This window comes from Sorex araneus, chromosome 1 (genome assembly GCF_027595985.1).
Source record: "Sorex araneus isolate mSorAra2 chromosome 1, mSorAra2.pri, whole genome shotgun sequence".
Classification (NCBI taxonomy): domain Eukaryota; kingdom Metazoa; phylum Chordata; class Mammalia; order Eulipotyphla; family Soricidae; genus Sorex; species Sorex araneus.
Window position 1 is genome coordinate 347,535,907 of NC_073302.1, and position 22,515 is coordinate 347,558,421.

The following is a 22,515-nucleotide window of genomic DNA, read 5'->3' on the forward strand; positions in this document are numbered from 1 at the left end:
AGAACAAGCTGGACTGATGGTTCAGAATCCCAAAGTCATCTCTAGTTGTATCACCCTATTTAAAATTTTAGAATCCCTGGAGTGCACAGCCAAGCAAGATTTTTATACTCTACTCCAGAGATGTACCAAGAGTAGCACACCATATTTGATGGGGTTAACACAGAAGGAAACCGATCTCAATCCAAAAACAAGTAAACAGGGGCTGGAGCGATAGCACAGAGGTAAGGCGTTTGCCTAGCACGTGCCTGACCCAGGTTCGATTCTCAGCATCTCATATGGTTCCCCAAGCACCGCCAGGAGTAACTCCTGAGTGCAGAGCCAGGAGTAACCCAAAATAATAAATAATAATAAATAATAAAAGTAATAAATAAATATTAGTACACCAGGTTCAACATGTAATAACATGTTAGTAATCTCTTATACAGGGCTTATGACACTAGACACACATTTTCCTTTGAGCAAACTTTTTTGGATCCTTTTTAAAGCATTATTCATAACAAGCCATACAAAATAAATTATCTAGGACTTGCTTTTGGGACAGGCCTGGGTGGTGGTGGGAAACTTCAAAATAATGGTAGTGGGAAGGTTTTATGGTGGTGGGACTGGTGCTGGAATATTGAATGTAATAAATTATTGTGAATTACTTTATAAAAATTAAATAAAAATTAAGAGAAAAAATATTCTCCAAATAAAGTCTTTTTTTACTTCATATAAATAAAATAAGAGTGACCCTTGAGTGCAGAACAAGGAATAATCCCTGAGCACTGACAAGTGTGGCCCAAAGCCCAGCACCAAGTTCGATTTGTCAACTATTTCATTAATTTCTATTTATCAACTTCAAATTAATGGAAAATAACTGTAGGGAGCCATTTTACAAGCCTGGCTCTTATCTTCTAGTCAAGCAGAGGCTTACTTTGGATTCCTGTAACAAGGTCACCACTGCTGACCTTACTGATCTTATCATTTTGCCATTTGTCTCTCACTAGCCAATGCCCATGCCTGATCTGCATTTTACTACCGTTCGTATGGGGGTCCAAGCATGCATACTATACCACCTCCTCCCAGCAGAAAGATATAAGTATTGTAACTGCAGTAGAATAAACTCTCTCTCTCTCTCTCCTCCTCCTCCTTCTGGCTCTGCATCTGTTCATTCGGCTTTGTCCCCTCCTTAGCCCCACGAAGGGTCCTCCCTGCTGGACAGGACGGGACCCCACAAATAATGAAAGGGAATTAATTAAAATAATGACATCATAATTATTTTCATGTAAACTTTAGCGACAAAACAGGAATAATAGTATAGGTTCCACCACTGCACAAAATGGACATTTTTAAAATTTTTTATTGAATCACCATGTGAAAAGTTACAAAGCTATCAGGTTTAAGTCTCAGTCATACAATGATCAAACACCCTTCCCTTCACCAGTGCACATGTTCCACCATCAGATCCCCAGTATACCTCCCATCCCACTCCCCACCCCCGCCTGTATGGCTGATGATTTTCAGTTTACTTTCTCTTTACTTTGATTACATTCAATATTTCAACAGAAAACTCACTATTATTATTTGGGATTTTCCCCCAACAATCAGACCTGCCGAAAAGGCATCATTTGATCATTTGTTTCCCATTGCTGAAAATGAAGAGTGTATGAGGTCTCGAAGCCACAACGGTAACCGTGCGGTTTTGGATTTCTGGTATTTTAGTAATTAAGTCCAGAGAAATTTCTGCCAGAAGTCACTGCACACTCGTACCTCAGTTTAGTGGGCCTTATAAGATGGCAGTCGCCACGCCACCACCTCCGGGGAAAGGAAAGGCCAACGGACGAAAACCTTTCCCCTCCTAGGGCGGCAAAGGGCTGCAGCTTAGTTCACAGTCTAGAGGCATTTCTGCATTCTGGGTGCCGAAAGTAGTTAGCTGGCCTCTGAGATCATGGGCGTTCAGGCCAAAATGGACGCTTTAAATGAATGATGCATGAACAAGCAATCTATATGGAAGTCAATTTGCTTCTGAACATCCATCATTTTACTGCATAATTGAACATGGAGATCCTAATGTCAGCACTGCATCACAAATCCATATTTTTTAGTTACAATCAAGAAAAACCTTAATGGGGGCTGGAGTGATAGCACAGAGGGTATCACTCTTTGCACGCAGCCGACCCGGGTTCGATTCCCAGCATTCCCATATGGTCGCCCGAGCACCACCAGGAGTAATTCCTGAGTGCAGAGCCAGGAATAACCCCTGTGCATTGCCAGGTGTGACCCCCCCAAAAAAGCAAAAAAAAAAAAAAAAGGAAAGAAAAAGAAAAGGAAAGGAAAGGAAAACCTTAATGGGCAAGAGTGATAGTACAATGGTTAGGGTACTTGCTTTGCCTACAGCCAACCCAAGTTCAATCTCTGATACCACATATGGTTCCCCATGCCCTGATGAGTTCACAGCCAGTAGTAAGACCTGAGCACCAATGGGTGTCACCCAAAAACAAAGAAATAGCTTTAAAATTTTATAATACCTAAAAAACATTTCAGAAATACACATAAAGCAAGGAATCAAATCTACAGTTCTCATGTGGGTTCCATAAAGAAAAAGGTTAAAGGGTGAAATATATCTCTAGCACCACCTTGGTAATAATAAAGGATGCATTAGAACAACCAGGAGTTAAATGTAACAACTGTCAGAGCGCCAAAAGAACAGTTTCTAGATGGCAAAATAATATTTCTTTGAGATTAGTGAAAGCCTTTATTCAATATGCATTTGTGGATACTAAAATGAGACCTTCTCTTCAATTTTCCCTTAAAAATAACTTTGGATGGGGCCAGAGAGATAGTACAAGGGTTAAGGTACTTGTCTTACATGCAGCTGACCCTAATTCAATCCCCAGCACTGTAGATAGTCCAGTGAAAACTGTTGGGAGTATATTCACTGAGTCAGGAGCAGGGCCCAAGCACCATGGGTATTGTAGATGTCAGTACCTCAGTAAAAATAGTTTTAAAAAAAGTAACTGGGGACAGGAATATAGTACATGACTTGAGTATGAGAAGTCCTGGGTTCTATCCCTAGGAGTAGGAATAAATAAAAATCACTTTTTATAATTTTGATAGTAACTTAATTGGTACATTAAAGACTATTTTTCCAAAACTATCTACTAAGAATGCCTTGATGGGGCTGACGAGAGCGCTCAGTGGGCAAAGCACCTGCCTTGCACGTGACAATCCAGATTCAATCTCTGGTACAGCAAATGGTCCCCAAGCCCTGCCAGGAGTGATCCCAGAGCACAGAGCCAGGAAAAAGCCCTAAGTACTGCCAGGTGTGGGCTGCCCCCGCCCACCAAAAATACACACACACACACACACAAAACACACACAACACAAATACCTTAATAAGCAACAAGAGCCAGAGCACCCATCTAGCATGTTTGAGGCCCTGAGTTCATTCCTGACCCTGCATCCTTTTGTGGTTCTTCTGCAAGCAACCTGGGGGTAGTTCTGGGCCCCTTGCACATCACCAAGTGAAGCACCTAAAAAACCAAATGTCTTCACAGTAGAGAAAACTGCTCCCTAACTGCTTCCTATAAACACAGTGAAATAACTGTGATTATTTCACTGGTAAGAACTGTCCACAATAGGTATATGTCTATAAAGGCAGAAAGCAGACTGCAGGAGATGCAGAGGCGGAAGGAAGGAGGAATGAGGAAATTGCTGTTAAAGTCAAAGGAAAAGGGAAAAAAAGAAATCCTTTCAGTATGCTTTCAGGCACCTTTCCAATAGTGAAACACTATTTTCTTCATGCTCATTTTCCAGATGCTTATGAGTAACAACAATAGTAACTAACATGGTGAAATACTTTCTCATCTGATCTCTCCCAAAAGTCCCATTTAGGAAGTAACATCATCCCCTACTGAACATATAAGAACAAAGTAGCTACTGGCAAACCGAAAATCTGAATCCCATGGTACACCTTGTGGCTTGTACAAGAATCACTAGCTGAAAAAAAAAAAAATTTTTTTAAATTTTTTTAAAGAATCATTAACTGGCCTTTAGCATGAATTATTCTATCAAAGCACAGAAATCCAGAAATGCAATATGTTTTCTTTTTTAATTTTAGTCAATTAATATTCACTTTATACAACACTACCCCTTAACTGAGATGACTGAAAAAAGACATGTGTTAACGAATAAACGCAGTATAAACGGTATAAAGGGCCCATCAGGGATGAGGCCTTCCACCGCCAAGTGCACCCTCACCATCTGCACCTGACCAACCTTGTCCTTACCACACTGCCAAAGGGACCCCAAGGATTTCTGCCGCTCTGGCAAGGTCTGTATCTGCAGCAGCTCTGCAGGTGCCCAGGTGGCAAGTGCTCCACACCAAGTGCGCCCAGGGATGCATAAAACGAGGGCATAAAACGAGCACAGCTGCTTGCCTGAATGTGAGTAAGTGAACTCCACAGGTGTCAACAGAGCAACGCCCATTCCTGGGGGACATGACCTGTTGGCTCCCATCTCTGCTTTGTGAAATAGGAATGAAAGTAAAAGTTGCCTTTAAAAAAAAAAAAAAGAGCCAATCAGGAACTACTCTGTTTCTTTATCAGGGAGGTCTTCAGCATTTAATTCAATTTCTAGCAAGCACAGTATGCAGGCACAATGTCACTCACGCTGACCACTCCGCCGAGGGTCATGCTGTGTGAAGTGGGTGGGGACAGCCCCCCTCCAAAAACAGGGTTGCAGAGGTGGGATTTTGTGATATTTTGTATTTTAATTTTTTTAAATGAATCATCATGAGATACAGTTACAGACTTACACTTTTGTGGTTACGTTTCAGTCATACAATGATCGAGTACCCATCCCCCCAGCTGTGCCCATTCTCCACCACCAGTGTTCCCAGTGTCCTTCCTGCCACCTCCCCCCTTGATTTTAATTAATTAATTTGTTTATGCTTTTTGGGTCACACCTGGCGATGCTCTGGGTTACTCCTGGCTCTGCACTCGGGAATCACTCCTGGCAGTGCTCGGGATGGGGTTGTGGGGGGGACTGCCCTCTGGGATGCCCAGCCTCGTGGAAGGCAGATGCCCTAGCTGCTGTTCTAGGGCTCCGGCCCCTTTATTTTTATATTTTAGAATATCATTTATGTTTAGATTTCATTTTGTGATAATCTTTCAGCCCCCCTTGACTTTTTTTTTATATTTCATTTAACTTTATTATTAGTATTTGGGCCCAAAAGATATATGCATACCTCTCAGAGAGCCCAGCGAGCAACCGAGAGTATCCCATCCGCACAGCAGAGCCTGGCAAGCTATCTGTGGCGTATTCAATATGCCAAAAACAGTAACGATAGGTCTCATTCCCCTGACCCTGAATGAGCCTCCAATCGTTGGGACGAGTAAGGAGAGGCTGCTAAAATCTCAGGGCTGAGTGTAATAGAGTTATTACTGGTGCCCACTCGAGTCAATCAACGAACAACGGGATGATAGTGATATAGTGATTAGGGCCAGACCAGTGATGCTCAGGGCTTACTCCTGGTTTGTACTCAGGAATCACCCCTGGTGGTGCTCAGGGCTTACTCCTGGCTCTGCACTCAGGAAGTACTCCTGGAGGTGCTCAGGGAACCCTATGGGATGCTGAGGATTGAACCCGGGTTGGCCACATGCTAAGCAAGTGCCCTCCCCACTGGAACTTCTTGTTCCAGCCCCCATTATTTTTATATTTTATTATATCCATTATGTTTAGATTTCATTTTGTGATATCATTCAATTCACTTTGAATTCTTTTTTATTTTTCATTTAATTTTAATATTGGTATTTGGGGACTGGAGTGATAGCACAGCAGGTAGGGCGTTTGCACTGCACACGGCTGACCCTGGTTCGATTCCTCCATCCCTCTTGGACAACCCAGCAAACTACCGAGAGTATCCCGCCCTCATGGCAGGGCCCAGCAAGCTACCCATGGCGTATTCGATATGTGAGACAACAAGTCTCACAATGGAGACGTTACCGGTGACTGCTCGAGCAAATCAATGAATAACGGGATGACAGTGCTATAGTGCTACCCAATAAAAATTAACTGAATGAACAGAAAAATATTTCCATGTATCTCTTCGGGACCCCAGAAATATCTGTTACTGATTTGTCTGCAACTTTGTTTGGGGAGGGATCCCCCAAGAAGTGCTCAGAGGCCTGGGGCCTCACCAGCGATTCTCAGTTAACTGGCCAGCAGTTCAATTATAAGGGTTTGAGGATGGAATGCTGCTTGGATCGCACAGGCAGTACTTCGGAGCCTTCGGGGAGATACCCAGCAAATCCACGGGGACATGTGGTACTAGGTGCCAAGCTAGGCACCTTAACCGCAGTACTATCTCTCTGGCCCCTATCCTTAATTATTTTTAGTTTTGTTTTTGGGTCACACCAATGGTACTCAGGCTCCTGGCTCTGCATTCAGGGATCACTCTTGGCAGGTACAAGGGACCTTATGGGGTGCCAGGGATCAAACCTGGGTCAGCCGTGTGCAAGGCAAGCCCTTTCCCACTGTACTCCAGCCCCCCAATCCATAATTTAAAAATGTAAGGGAAAAGAGAGTACTGCAGATAGGGTGTTTGTCTGGCACACGGCTGACCCGGGTTCTGTCCCTAGCACGCCATACAGTCCTGCCATATAGTCGCCACAGTATGCCCCCTGAGCACAGAGATAGGAATTAGCCAGGAGTGGCCCTAAAACAAAAGAAAAAAGCATAAGTGTACAGAAAGTCTTTATTCTATTGCTATAAGAGCCTCTTTCATAATTAAATCTTCATTTATGGGGTCAAAGTGATAGTACAGTGGATAGGGTACTTGCCTTGCACATGGCCAACCTGGGGTTTGATCCCCAGCACCCCATCGGTCCCCAGAGCCCAGCTAGAAGCATTACCTAAATGCAAAATCAGGAGGCAGCCCTGAGCACCACAGGGTGTGGCTCAAAAACAAAAACAAAACAACTTTACTTCTGTTTCCACAACTCTAAATAACATACCATAAACAGAAACTATCTCTATAGCTCTAGGGGCTGGAGTGCTGCTCTGCATGCAAGAGGCCTAGCTTTGATCCCAGGTATCACATGAGGTCCCGTGAGCACCACCAGGAATGACCCTTAAGAATGACTCTGAGCACTGCTGGGCGTGGCCTGAAAACAAACAAAATCTAGAAACATACAATGTTCATTCTTTGCTACTGAGCCACACCCGGCTGTGCTTGGGGACTACTCCCAGCCTCCGTGCTCAGAGGGCTGTTCTGGCAGTGCTCACAGGACTGTATGATACTAGGGGTGAAATGTGGCACTTGCAAACCATGTATGCAGCCCATTATCTCTGTGATCCCCCAGTGTCCATTTTTTAATTTATTTTGATTGGGGGGGGTCACACCCCTCAGAGCTCATGGGTTACTCCTGCCCTAAAGAGGCTGCTCCCAGTGGTGCTCAGTGAACCCAAGCATGTGAGGCATGCACTCCAGCCCTTTGAGCTATATGTCTGGCCCTTAAGGGCTATTCTTTTGCTCCTTAAATTCCAGAGACTGCTTTTCATTCCTGGGGGACAGGGAGAAGGGGATCTGTGCCACATCGAGTGGTTCTTAGGGACTTAGCAGAAGTGAGCCTTGGTGATGCTCAGGGGACCATACGTGGTGCCAGAGATTCGCACCAGGGTCAGCCACATGCAAGCACCTTACCTCCTGTACCCTCCAGACCCCTCGGATTGCCTTTTTTTTTTTTTCTTTTTGGGTCACACCCAGCGATGCACAGGGGTTACTCCTGGCTCATACACTCAGGAATTACACCTGGCAGTGCTTGAGTGACCATATGGGATGCTGGGAATTGAACCTGGGTTGGCCGTGTGCAAGGCAAACGCCCTACCTGGTGTGCTATCTCTCTAGCCCCACCTTTTTTTTTTTTTAATGCAGGTAAAACTAACCCTCTCTCCCAACTAGTGGACTGGAAAACCACTCTCTTTCCTCAACACTTCTTCTGATTCAAACCTCTATATGGAAACACTCACTTGCAGAGGGCAAGAATTATACAAGCAAGTTCTGAAAGAAAATTTCACTTATGAGAATTTACACACTTCCAAGGGAAAATATCAAGCTGGTAAACCTGCATTGTTTCCTAGGTTACTACCTCTTATCTCTTAGACCAAGCACTGAAATATTCATCGAAGATCTGAAATTTTATAATTAATGCTTAAGGAATCGCTGATTTGTTACTCACAAGAATTTAGCTTAAGAACAAAAACTAATAACGCGGGCAGAGGAGGTGACAGTGAAGTCCCTGACAGCTGTTTATGAATGATTTACTCTGGAGGGTGGCAGGACTTCATGCAAATGAAGCTGGAGGCTGCCTGGCTGCGCTGCAGCGTGACCAATAGAGGCGCAGCTCCATCTTGCCTGTGCGGCAGGCTGCATTACAAACAGCAGACCGGCGTTTCCACAGCAGCCTTTCAGACAAGAGGTAGGTTTTATAATCTTTTTCCTTTAGTAACATTTCCTTATGATGCAAAAGAAAAATCTTACCATAAAAATAAAAACAATCAGAAATCTTTAACCAGGGATGGGGAAGAAAAGCTATACATTCAATATTCATTTCACTGCTTGGTAGAATTTTTTTTGAAAATATGATGACTGCCGGGTGCTATTTGATAAGCAAGCTTACCATCTGTGCCTTAATGGAAAATTCATGACATTTCCTATGAACCTGACTTATAACCAGATCTTATGAGCAGAACATAAGCATTGATGTTAAGTGGTTACTGGCTAATTTCACCTTCTCTGAGCTATTTCATTTCACCATCTCAGTCTGTCTTAACAAAGGATTTTACTTAAAGAAAAATCTAGACTAATGGCAAAGCCTAGATTATAGCCCTCTGATCATACATACAAATTATACCAGCTGATAAAACATTTACCAAAAATATTTTTGTATTTTTAACAAATGTGATTAATCAGTTTAAAACTGTAATTTGTATTTATAGATACACAGAATTATCAATAAGATTTCTACCTAAAAATAAAGAATCTAAAGACCATAACTATGTAGGCTGCATTACACTGTAGCCAAAAAATCATCTTTTACCATGTTAGACTTTCCTAACATTTTAATTAAAATAAAATGAATTAGCAGACCAGAGGTGCAACTGCAGGGGGAGGGAGTCTACACATATGAAGTCTTGGCTTCTATCTGCAGGCACCCCCAAAAATAATCATTTCCTACAGTGAATTTTAAAGCCTGGAACTAATATGTCATGTTAGTAAATGAAAACCTTAGACTTTCATCTTTTATAGGCCATAAAAATATGTAAGCATCAAACATTTCAATATTTTAAAATTAGTCTTAAACTGATCCTCACAGTCTTTTTAACAAACTGTGGTCTAAAATAAAACTATCTTCTAAAAATTATAGGATGAGAGTATGGTACCTTTTGAGATAATAAAATTACTAGCACAGCTCAAAGCAATTATTCACATGTACTAAAAACTATCAACTGCTAATCAAATTCCTAATTTTATAATATTCAGGCTTAAAAATATCATGATTTAGTAGATGACTGGGTTCCAGAATTTTACCTATACGTTAAAAGCTCTAATTTTTGCCCTATTTTCTCTGCACATAAACATTTAAATCTTTAGTGGTTTTCTTGCATTTCTTAGCCAGCATTCAGCTGGCCTGAGTAAAATATCCCTTACAAAACCCAAAGGTTGCTCTAAGAGGGTATTAGATCTCTCCAGATTTAGCACAATGGCATTAGTTACCTTTAAAAAAAATAAATAAAATTCTTTCCTGCTACAAAATTCAAAAGATAAATAATTTTGTTAAGTAATTAACTTGTATCTCAAGTTTCAGGTGAACTATAAACAGAAGCCCCCACCACCCCAGAGTTTAATACTGCAGTCAGCGTATATTTCATCTGTAGTGTCTTATTTGTAAAGTTAACAGAGATGGAGGCCTCTTGCTGCTCCATCAAACCACTTAGAAGGCATGGCCGACCTCAGGGAGCTTCAGGGTTGAGTGCGTTGCTCTATATTTAAAGGCTATTATGATTAACTGATCATATTTCAAAATGATACACTTAAAGGCACCAGAGAATTCAACTCAAGGGCTTTTACCTTAAATAGACCAAAAGCATAATTTTATTCTGATCTGGCAATTCAAGCTCCAGAACTGTTCCAAGACCTAGTTCAGTTCCATAAATATTACAAAATAAATGGCTTTTCGAATTGCAAGGGGAAAATGGATGAAGAAACCAACTAAAACACAAATTTATACACATGGTACTCACTTAACACTTTCCATTCCTATAATGAAATTTTAAAGGGTTGGGGTCCCCAAAGTCTGACAAACTGTTCTATTTTGTTTAGTTTGGGGCCACACTCAGAAGTGCTCAGGGCTTACTCCTGGCTCTGCGTTCAGGGGTCATTCCCTGCAACAGGCCTACGGTAGCAGCAGGAATGAACCCTGGGTAGTCCGCATGCAAAGCATGTTACCTGCTGTACTATTTCTCCAGCCCTGTCCTTTGACTTTTTTTTTTTTTTTTAGTTTAGGGATACTCTTCCATGGTGCTCACAAGCCACAACCACCACCATGCCCCACACTGCACAAGGAAGGAGCAGTGATGCCAAGGAAACTATCTTCTCTTTCATTTTTTTCCTTTTTTATTTTCCCCCCTCTAGTTTTCATAAGGAATATTAGCATAACATTATATACAAGAATATAAATAACAAATTTATATTCTCAATTTTTAACTTGCATTACTAAACGTAATTATTTCAATCCTATTTTAAAGATATCAATATACTGGGAGGGTAGTACAGCAGGGAGGGTGTTTGCTTTGCATAGGGCGACCCAAGTACGATCCCCAGCATCCCATCTGGTCCTCTGAGCACTGCCAAGAGTAATTCCTGAGTGCAGAGCCAGCAGCAACCCCTGAGCATAGTCGGGTTGTGACCCAAAAAGCCAAAAATAAATAATAAATACATAAATAGGTATCAATCTAGGGCACCTTGCATGTGGCCAACCCAGGTTCAATCCCTAGCTTCCCATATGGCCCACCAGGCCCTGATTCCTGAGTACAGAGCCAGGAGCAAACCTGAGCACCACTAAGTGTGGCCCCAAAACAAACAAAACAAATCAATAATACTAAAATAGACCTACTCATCACAAATTAAAGTACAAAGCATTAACATCAGTATAATTTCAACCAAGTACAGATTTATAAAACAAGTTTTAACAATAAAAAAAATTCAAGTTTGATATGTCAGGGAGATAGAATGGTAAGTAAAAACCTGCAGTTTTTATTTAAATTGCTGGAATGGGCAGGGAGACAGCTCAAGGGCTAGTGCTCCCACCAGGTGCAGAACTTCAGGGTGAGTCCTTGCACCACAAGGTCATCCATGCACCATCCTCAGAGCAGCGCCAGGAGCAACCAAGCGAGGCATCAGGGTTAAGGTAGACCACACTAATGTGAAGCTAAAGGTGGAAATTGCTTCACTCTATTCTGTTCTCTACCCCTAACACTGTTTCCCCTACACTCACTTCTAATGCCAGAACTGAGTACTAGAGAAATCTTCAGAAGAAATACTCAGGGTTTTTTTTGTGGTTGTTTTGTACCACATCTGGTTGTCCCCAGGGCTTACTTCTGGTTGTGTGCTTAGGGATCACTCTTGGAGGTGTTCGAGGGACTTTACTGGGTGCCAGAGACTGAATCCTGCTGAGTCTCATGCAAAGAAAATAAACACCTATCTGTTGTGTCGTTACTGCAGCCCCCCCAAATATTCAGATTTTTTTAAATAACCTGAAAAAGAAAATCTTTTTCCTTTCCTTTCTGCTTTTTTTTTTTTTTAAGGAGGATGGGGTTGGGGCCATACACAGCTGTGCTCTGGGCTTACTCCTTGCTCTGTGCTCAGGGATCACTCCTGACAGGCCCAAGGGGACCAGATGTGGAGCCGAGGATGGAACGAAACCCAGGGCTGACTGTGTGCTAGCACCTTATTCCCTGTATTGTCTCCTGGGCCATTCTTTAGTCTACGGTGGCACCTACACTTACTGCTAGAGGCCATCTCCACAGAGTCTGGAACTCTGTGAGACCAGATGAAACACCTTGAGCAACTCCTGCTGTCCCAACCTACCAACTGAGAGGTGATATCCTGTTTCCCCAAGATCTTATCTGTACAGCTCTCCTCTCCTTGAGGCTGCTCTTCAAAAACAAGGGCCTTCGGCCAGAGGCGCAATTTCCCGGGTAAAGGGCTTGCACACAGCAGATCCAGGTTCAATGCCCAGTACCGCAAGCCCGAGTGATCCCTAAGTGCAGAGTCAGAAGCCCTGAGAGGCTGGAGAGATAGTACAGCAGAGAGGGCGTTTACCTTGTATGCACCTGACCTGGTTCCATCTCCAGCACCACAAATGGTCCCAACCCTCCATCCCCAGCACTGCCAGGAATAATTCCTGAGTGCAGAACAAGAAGTAAGCCCTGAGCAAAGCTGGATGTCGCACCCCCCCCCCCCAAAAAAAAAAACTGCATTGTAAAACAAACAAACAAAAAAATTTATGGACCAGAGCAATAGTAGAGTAGGTAGAATATTTACTTTCCATGGGACCAACCTGGGTTCAATCCCCACATGCCATATGGTTCCCTGAGCCCTCCAAGAAATAATTTCTGAGGGCAGAATCAGGAGTAACCTCTGAACACTGGAGTAGGCCAAAAAACAAATCAAAACAAATAAGGAAGCTGGAAGCACAGCTGGGTGTGACCCCCAAAAATACAAAAATATAAAACTAAAGGTCTGAAACCCTATCACAGGAAGTGAAAAATAACAATGCTTATTAATTCTCCTAGAAGTCCTTGTAACACTAAAGGACTAAGAATATAGTTCCAAAGTTGAACATTTTTAAGCACTTATGTATGTGTGTGTGCACACATGCATACCTATTAACTAGAGTAGTAATAGGCCTATTACAAGAAGGCTGAATCTAATCAGACTCATCTTTAGGGCAGAGGAGAGGGCTCGAAGACTGGAGCCCAGCACCACATGGTACCCCAAGCAACTCTGAATTACTGCTGAATGACCCCAAAACCAAGACAAAGGGTTCAACCTTTGTCTCCATATCAGGGCATCCACGTTACACACCTCTAAGAGGTATCACTGACACTGAATTCCACACAACACAGCATCAATTGGCATCCCCAAGGATTATAAAACATAGCACCCTACTTTCTGTAAAAAAACGGCTAAGAGAAAAACTCAAATGCTAACACAACGGGTAACTTTGAAAGACTGGGTGTCTTTAATACTGCGGTACAATAAAAAGTCACATGCCTACGTTTCAAACAGTATGTGTCTACAGCACCAGAACTAACAAAAGCAACTGAGTCAATAACTGTCCACTGTTGTAGTAGCATCCCTCATTTCAAGAAGGGTCAAATATGAAACTGATTAGTTCTTTTTAGGGGAGGGGGGCACAGTCCAAGGTGCTCAGGAGCTATTCTTGGCTGTCTTCTCAGAAGTGACTACTGGCGGTGCTGGGGCAGCATATGTGAGGCTGATGCTAGGGATTTGAACCACTTCTTGGGATGCAAGGCAAGTGCCTTAACCTGTACTATCTTTCTGGCCCAAAACTGATGCTTTATTTTGGGGGTTGTGGAGGGTTGGGGTCACACCCAGCTGTGCTCAAGGCTTACTTCTTGCTCTGCATTCAGAGATCACTTCTTGTGAACTTGGGGGAACCTATGGAGAGGGGCTTGAACCTGGGTTGCCCACATGCAAGGCAAATACCCTACCTAAAATCAAAAATAGAAGAAATACTTATTTAAGCCTTGACTCCTGGTCCTGCTCATCAATTTAGCCTTCAAAACAGAGAAACACCCAGAAAAGATGAAGTAATTTGCCAAGCAAATTCTATGTTAAAAAAATATATATATCGAATTTAACCTTAAAAACATTGTGAAATGTTAATTTAACAACCCTAGAGTTGTTTGTGGTTTTCTGGGGGGACAGGAGGGTTATTTCTCCTTATAAATTTTCCCCCACCTATTTTAGTCACACCCAGCAGCGCTCAGGCTCAGTGTTGGGGGACAGCACCCTAGTGCTCAGGAGATCATGCGGTGCTGGGAACTGAACCTGGGCCCTGCACAAATGCAGACAAAGCAAGCATTCCAAAGTGACCACGAACCAGCTCTTCCCAGTCCTCAACCCCTCAATTTTTAATTATTAATTAAGAAAACAAATAGTGAATACACCACAAGGAGCTTGCCAGACTCTGCCGTCTGGGCAAGATACTCGCGGTAGCTTGCCGGATTCTCCGAGAGAGATGGAGGAATCGAACCTGGGTTGGCCACGTGCAAGGCAAAAATGCCCTACCCACTGTGCTATTCGATATGCCAAAAAACAGTAACAAGTCTCACAATGGAGATGTTACTGGTGCCCACTCGAGCAAATCGATAAGCAACGGGATAAGTGATGACAGTGATACAGTGACAGTGATTTAAGAAAACAAAGAACGACCTAGAGATGGTACAATAGGCAGGATACAGCTAATCCAGGTTTAACCTCCACCACCCAATATGTTCCCCGGAGGAATAAACCCTGAGCGCTGCTGGGTGTGACTCAAAAAACAAAACCCAAAAATAGTAATGATGAATTAAACTGAAAATGAAAATAGAAAAACTGCCTGTCTGGGTCAGAGAGACAGCACAGAGGTTCAAGTGCGTGCCTTGCTTGGAGCTGTTCCAATGCCCGGCAGAGTATACTTTCCCCCAAGCAGTGCCAGGAGTGATCCCTGAACCAGGGTCAGGAGCAAGCACCGAGCACTGCCAGCTATAGCCCCAAAGCCCGAAATAAAACAGAAGTTTGGGCCAGAGCTATAGTACAGAGGAATGGAGCCTGCCTTATGCCTACTGGATTGGGTTCGATGCCCAGCACCCAGCAGGTCCCACATACCTCCCAGGAATGATCCTGAGAGCAGAGCTGGGGGAAGTCCTGGGCATCGTTAGGTGTGGCCTAAATAAATAAATAAAACAAAAACTCCACCTCTACCAGTCATCCTGTCTTTTGACTGGACCCCTGAAGTAGTAATGGAACCAGACCTCCAAAGTTAAAAGAAATGTGTAAAAGAAATGTGTAAAAGAATGTGTAAATGAATGTGTAAAAGAATTTTAAATGTGTAAAAGAAAAACTTTATGCAAGAATAGTACGACCTCAGTGTCTAATAGTGTGAAACGGAACGATTTAAAATCAATGCCTTCAGCTTGCTCTTCAAGCCCAGGTTTTCCCTTAAACATGTATCTTGCTTCCTTAGTCTCTATGTTTCTTTGCTTGCTTATTTTCACTCGAGAAGCCTGTGTTCTCTCTCAAACACATGGTTCTTTCTCTCTCCACATCTTTCTAAATAACTTTTAATAAAAACTATCTTGCTTCACCAAAAAAATAAAATTGATACCTTCATGACACCAAATTTGTGTAATTTAATATTTGGATCCTATGACATTTACATAAACATAACTCCCACAAATATCCTAAGATTCAAGTCTTTTTCCTAGCAACTTTAACATAAAATTAACATTTAATGTTAATTGTTATCTAGTGTTAATGTTAATATCCTTGTTCTTATTGTCATTATTTGGTTTTTCTTTCTCTACAATTTTCCCTCAGCCACTAGTTTCCTATGTCAGATCGCCTGCCCTTGAAACTTGAAGGAGTGAAAACAGGAGATAGAAATACACTAAATCAAGAAGGTAAGAATTCAGAAGAGTAATGAAAAGTCTTTTCTAGGGGCAGTTTGAAGAAGACACTTTAAAAGGCTAAGATATTTTGTAGATAAAAGCTCACTGATAACTGCTTTAGTTATGTTTTAAACCGATTCAGCGGACCTTTCCCCCTTCTACTAGAGTTATTTCAGTATATGAGTCTTACGTGTATTTACCTAACAAATACATATTTCAAAAGCACAGTATGGTCTAGAGTATACTAGCATAGTATACTTTCAAAGCCATAGTATACTTGGCTTTGAAAGCAAGCCGATCTAGGTTCAACCCCCAGCACCCCCATATGGTCCCTTAAACCCACCAGGAGTGATCCCACAGAGCAGAGCCAGGAGTAAACCTGAGCACCATTGGGTGTGGCCCAAAAACAAAAAGGAAAAAAAAAAAAACAACTGTTAGAAAATAAAGTAGGATCACACTGCTGACATAAGCTTACTAACACATCTTACTACTACTAAAATCTGATTCAACTGATCTGAAGTACTTGGCTACATATATTCATTTTCTATTTTTCGTAGAATCAAAGGAGAAATATAAGAAGTGGAATCCCTAAGAATGGCCTCCCTGAGCTCCAGCCCCTGGAATGAAACCACTACATCTGTTTATCAATACCTTGGTTTCCAAGTTCAAAAAATTTACCCTTTCCATGACAACTGGAACACTGCCTGCTTTGTCATTCTGCTTTTGTTTATATTTACAGTGGTATCTTTGGTGGTGCTGGCTTTCCTTTATGAAGTACTTGACTGCTGCTGCTGTGTAAAAAACAAAACTGTAAAAGACTTGAAAAATGAACCGAACCCTATTAGAAGTATGATGAACAATATCAGAAAACGAGAAGTTGAAGTGGTCTAACACGACAGAAGATGAACAAAATATATTAAAGAGGATTTCAACTTCTGAGAAAAACACTCTCCTGAGGTCTAGCACTGCTACAAAATTGATTCTCCCTTTAATGGTGAAAGATTTCCATTAGAAGAGAACAAGAAGATAAATATGTCTTCTGTGTATATGTATCCCTTTCATTAAATACAGTAAAATTTGCAAGTGAGAGCAATTTATCAATCAATTTAAAATGATATTTCTAAAATTGGATGAAAGATCCTCAAAATTCAATATTATACAGCAATGGTAAAACTAAAAAACATAGACAATGCTAATGATGCTATCCCTAAACAAATAAGGTGGGCTAAAAGAAAGAGTTTGGTCTTGGGGCTGGAGTGATAGCACAGTGGGTAGGGCGTTTGCCTTGCACGTGGCCGACTCAGGTTCGAATCCCAGCATCCCATATGGTCCCCTGAGCACTCAGGGTAATTCCTGAGTGCATGAGCCAGGAATGACCCCTGTGCATTGCCGGGTGTGACCCAAAAAGCAAAAAAAAGAAAAAGAGTTTGGTCCTTCATGTATTTTGGCAATATAAATGCCATATAGAATAATCATCTAAATACAAAGTAAAATAACTCCACTTACACATCAAGATCCTATTTAAGAAAGGGTACGTTCTTAAATAGGAAAAATACTTTTTAATGACAAGTATTTACATATGATGAGAAAGGGCACAAGTATACCAGTATAAAGGGTTCGCAACATACGGCCAGAGCAACGGTATACATGGTAGGGCACTTGCCTTGAAGGTGGCCAAACCGGGTTCAATCCCCAGCATCTCATATGGTCCCTTAAACCTGGATAGTAGTGATCCCTGAGCACAGAGCCAGGAGTAAGTCCTGAGCAGTGCTAGGTATAACCCCCCCCAAAAAAAATTATTCCAACAATGGTCTAGAGAGCTAGTATAGTGGAAAGACATTTGCTTTTGCATGCAGCTAACCCAGACTCAACCCCTGTTGGATAACATTGCTCTTCCCTCAGGGAGCTTAGGTTTACTGAACTATTCCCACAATAGTGCCCCTGAGGCACACCCAATTTCATCAAATACTAATAATCCTATATTACTTTTCTCATTCCTTTATGTCACTTGCATAATTTGGCAATGGCCTTTTTGTACAGACACAGGAAGACAGCTGAAGCTATGCTTTTATAACATGGGAGTTGAGTCCAAAATAATATTTATTCCTGGGCGTCCATATTTGTTTGACTTAAGCCTCAATTGCCCTTAGTTCCTAGCACTGCAAAAGCAGCATCCTGACAAAGGGGCAGGATGGACCCATGGCAAGCTGTAAGCTACCCTGGCACTGAAAGGGAACAAGCTAAGCACCCTAAGTATAATAAATTAAGAGCACGGTCATGGGACAAACTCTGTCATGACCCAAAAAGAAGTACCTGAATAATGACCCTGCCAGAGTTAGGAAAGACTAACCTGGCCTGAGGACTGTGGTCTGGGATACATATCGAGATGTTCCCAGGAAAGCCACTCTCTGAACTTAATATATTCCTTACTGTGTTCATATAAAATGACTAGAAGTATTCATATTCAATGTGATTGTATCACTGCATCATTGTCATCCCGTTGTTCATGGATTTACTTGCGCAAGCACCAGTAACATCTCCAATCGTCCCAGCCCTGAGATTTTAGCAGCCTCTCCTTAACTTTCCAACTATTTTCCAACTATTGGAGGCTCTTTCAGGGTCAGGGGAATGAGACCTGCTATTGTTACTGTTTTTGGCATATCAAATACACCACGGGGAGCCTGCCAGGCAGGATACTATGCGGGCAGGATACTCTCAGTAGCTTGTCAGGCTCTCCAAGAGGCATATATATTTCTCTCTATCATGATGTGGCCACGCACCAGGAATATGTTCACTCGTGTGAGGCTCGGCCCGAGTGTGTGGAAAGTGGCCTGGAGCGTGGCAGTGGTTGGGTAGTGGAGGTTGGCTGCTGGGGCTGGGTCCCTTGGGGAGGGGAGGGCTCTCACCCACCCCCTTCTGGAGTGCCCTGAGTGAAAACAGCCTGGCGTGGGAGTCCGGTGGCATGGTTATGGAAGCCTCATTTTATGCTCCCTTCCAGGAGAAGCAGCCATGAGTTCTGGAGGGTGGCCAATGAGGAGATTATCTGGCGCAGGCAGGAGTTGGCTTATGGGTGTGACTCCTGGGTCACCAGGGATTGGGGGAAGGGGGCAGAGGATCTCTGCTCCCGGGTCCCGTTGAGCCCAGAGTCCAAGATCACAAAGTTCCGAGTTACCTGGGTTCTGTGGGACTTTGCTCATGCATGAGTCTCGACCCGACTATGTGGAAAGCGGCCTGGAGCATGGCGGCGGTTGGGTAGTGGAGGTTAGCTGCTGGGGCTGGGTTCCTTGGGGCTGGGAGGGCTCTCACCCACCCCACTCTGGGGCGCCCCAAGTGAAAATCACTGAGCAGAGGATGACTAACTGAAGAAAGGAGAAAGCAAACACCCCAGATGGAATCCTGCCCTTGAGCGGATCTCCTAGTAATCTGGAGTGCTGAACCCTCAGATGGGATTTTGTCCTTGTGTTAATCTCCTAGAACCTCCCCTGAAGGGGTGGCTTTACCTCTATTTGTTGTTATGACAATGTTCAACCTCACCTATGTGTACCCCCACCCTTTATGATTTCTGTGTAACTATGCTGTAAGGTGAAAGGAAGGATATAAGGAAGTAGAGGACTTTGAGGTCTAAGAGGAGACCAGGATGATAAAACTATTATGACAGGGACTACAACAAAACTATGACTACAACTGTGCTGTAAGAGGAGAGACCGGACTACTCTGGGGAGGAGAGAAAAATAAACCAACTACCAACGGGCGTGGGGCCCTGTTTCTCCACTCCCCAGTCCTTCGCCCGTCCTTTGTGAGTCCCCAGAGCCCATGCTTTTCTTTGAAACTCACAAACCCTAGCACCATACATGGTTCCCAAAGCTCCACCAGGAGTGATCACTGAGCACAGAGCCAGGAGTAAAACCTGCATAGTCGCGTATATCACACCATCCCCAAAACAGCCTACTAACACTGACTTACTATTTAGTAAGAAATACAAAGGCGAAAAAAGGCTGGGCTATTTCAAATAAACTCACTAGTATCCCCACTAAATCTCACTTTCCTGCAGCTTGCTCTTTCAGTTTGCTTCTCATATTTACACTTTTTTTTGGGGGGGAGGGGTCACACACAGCGATGCTCAGAGGTTACTCCTGTACTCCTGGCTCTGCACTCAGAAATTACTCCTGGCGGTGCATGAGAGACCATATGGGATGCCGGGAATTGAATCCGGGTCGGCTGCATGCAAGGTAAACGCCCTACCGGCTGTATTATCGCTCCAGCCCCCTATTTACACTTTTAAGGACTAAGACTCTCTTAGGTGTATGATATCTTACAACCTACTTTTCCCTTTGGGAGAAACTTGCAAGCTACTGAGAGCTTCCTGCCCACATGGGACAGCCTCGCAAGCTTCCCATGGTGTATCTATATGCCAAAGCCAGTAACCAGCTGAATCTCATTCCCCTGACCCTGAAGCCTATAGAGGCTTCTAAAATCTCACGGATAGGATGAATGTAGAGGTTACTGAGACTGCTCGAGCCACTCAATGATCAATGGGATTTCATGATCGTGATCGTGAAGGACTAAGACATCCAATGAAGAAAACACCCCAAAAATATCAAAACCCAGAACCCCTCAACATTTGTTAACAAAGGACTCTTGAATCTGGGAGAGAGCTCAAAAGGCTAATGTGCAGGTTTTGCAAGCAGGCTCAGGGGCCACTCCCAATTCTGTTTCAGGGTCACTCATGGTGGTGGGATTGAAGTGGGGTCAACCTTATGCAAAGCAAGAGCATTAACCCTTGTACTATCTCTACAGCCCCAAGATTTATATTTGAATCACTGGCTATTTTATTTAAAAAAAAAAATACTAAGCAGAGACACACCAACCAAAGAGGCACGGGAAGCAGCGGCTGCAGCAATCTCATCGTAATGACCAGACTAGGGTGGCAGCTCAGCCCTGCTCTCACTAAGCACATGACAACACTGCACTTTGAGTCCTTCCTGGCTGGGCACTGTCCTGTGCCTAGGTCTGGACAAGGAGTTCTGAGAAGAAGCAATGTGTGTCACTTCCAAATCAGAGCTTCAAACTGCCAAGGCAAGAGCTTGCAAAGAAACCAGCCACACCTGAAACATCAACTGAGTCCCTGTCACATAAGCCCTTGAGTAACCATACCTGAGAAACCATCAATCCATGATACACGTGTGGTCAAAGAGAGAAACAACCCTCTTATGTCTTTAAGTCATTGAGATCTAGGTACTATAGCACAATTTAGATTATGTTTCTTACCATTCAAGAGTAACCCCAGCCAAACCAAAGAGAAGCCAAACCTACAGAGGCTCTTCCTGCTGTTGAACGAATCTACTGCTCTCGACAACGAAATCCCCCGCATATTACTGTAGCCCACACCAGCACACTTCAATCTTTCACACCTGCAGAACAGCACTGGTCAAGGAACCAGCAGTTACAGCCATGGGGCAGACCAATGGTTTTCAACCTCTCTACACTGTAATCAGAGATTAAAAACCTGGGCCGAGAGGTAGTACAATGGATAAGATGTATGACTTCCACTCAGCTGACCTGGCACCATCTATGGTCCCCTCAAACCTCACGAGGAGTGTGATCCCTGAGCACAGAGATAGAAATAAATCCTGACCATACCTGGCTGTGGCCCAAACGCCAAAAAGGAAAAAGAAAGAGGGGCCAAAGCTATAGCACAGCAGGTAGGGCATTCATTTGCCTTGCATGCAGCTGAACTGGGTTCATCCCCAGCATCCCATAGGGTTTCCCAAGCACTGCCATGAGCAATTTCTGAGCACAGAGCCAGGAGTAAGGCCTTAGCATTCCCAGGTGTGTAAGATAACTTTAATTTGTCCTTTCTCCTTTGCTGCAGGGAGTTGAGGTTTACACCAACCACGGTGCTCCCAAGGCACCCCCATGCCTCTGGGTTTACCCTTAACCTCTCCTCTGTGCTCTGCTTCCCCTATTTGTTAACTACTTTTATCCCCAAATCAGACCCTGTGACTTGCAAAGTCAGATTCTTCTAGGACTCTAGATTTTGGATATGCAAGCAAAATACTGCTTTTCTCTTTCCCTTATGTTCTTGCATAGTTTAGAGCAATGTCCTTTTTGTATAGACACAGAAGACAGTTAATGCTATGCTTTTGTAACTTGGAAGTTAATTGACTCCAAATAATATTTACTACTGGGCATCTGTCATATTTACTTGACTTAAGCCTCAGTTGCCCTTAGTTCCTAACACCTCAAAAGGGGGCCCGATAAAGGGTCTAGGTGGACCCAGGACAAACTGTAAGCTACCCTGGCACTGAAACAGGACAGGCCAGGTGCCATAAAACATGTTAAGAGCATGATTATGGACAAACTCTGTCATGATCCAAAAAGAAGGAACTGGATAAGGACTCTGCTGGGATAGGGAAGAATTAATCTGGCCTGAGGACTGTAGTCTGGAATCTATAGCGAGATGTCCCCAGGAGAGCCACTCTTTAAGCTTAATACATCTGTGTCCACACAAAATGACCAGAAATATTAAGAAGATGACTGTTTAAACGAAGATGGACTAAGGAAAGGAGAAATACATCTTTAAATGAAATTCCGCAATTGGGCTGGATGGATCTCCTAGCAAGATGAGATACTGTCCTAGAAGAGCTTCCCTAGAAGGAAGGGCTTTATGTATGTTGACTGTGCTATCTCATCTATGTGTAATTGCTACCCCAACCCTTGGTGATTGTTCTCTGTAACTAAGGTTGTGAGACTGGGTGCACCTAGACTAGCATGGGGAAAGTAGGAGATAGGAAT

General features: G+C 43.1%; 2 protein-coding genes across 3 annotated transcripts in view; one reads left to right on the forward strand and one right to left on the reverse strand.

The window, feature by feature from the left end:
* GTF2E2 (general transcription factor IIE subunit 2) overlaps nucleotides 1–22,515 on the reverse strand; it is a 76,709-nt gene that overhangs the window by 42,081 nt on the left and 12,113 nt on the right. The gene's annotated exons all lie outside the window — the stretch shown is intronic.
* Nucleotides 8,371–16,809, forward strand: SMIM18 (small integral membrane protein 18). The gene is made up of 3 exons (XM_012932371.2): nucleotides 8,371–8,459; nucleotides 15,650–15,732; nucleotides 16,278–16,809. The coding sequence occupies exon 3, from the start codon at nucleotides 16,315–16,317 to the stop codon at nucleotides 16,609–16,611; it is 297 nt and encodes a 98-aa protein (XP_012787825.1). The 5' UTR covers nucleotides 8,371–8,459; nucleotides 15,650–15,732; nucleotides 16,278–16,314; the 3' UTR covers nucleotides 16,612–16,809.

Bases quoted from the DNA above. Each gene is read 5' to 3' on its own strand.
- SMIM18 (XM_012932371.2), top strand. From the start codon at position 16,315: ATGGCCTCCCTGAGCTCCAGCCCCTGGAATGAAACCACTACATCTGTT.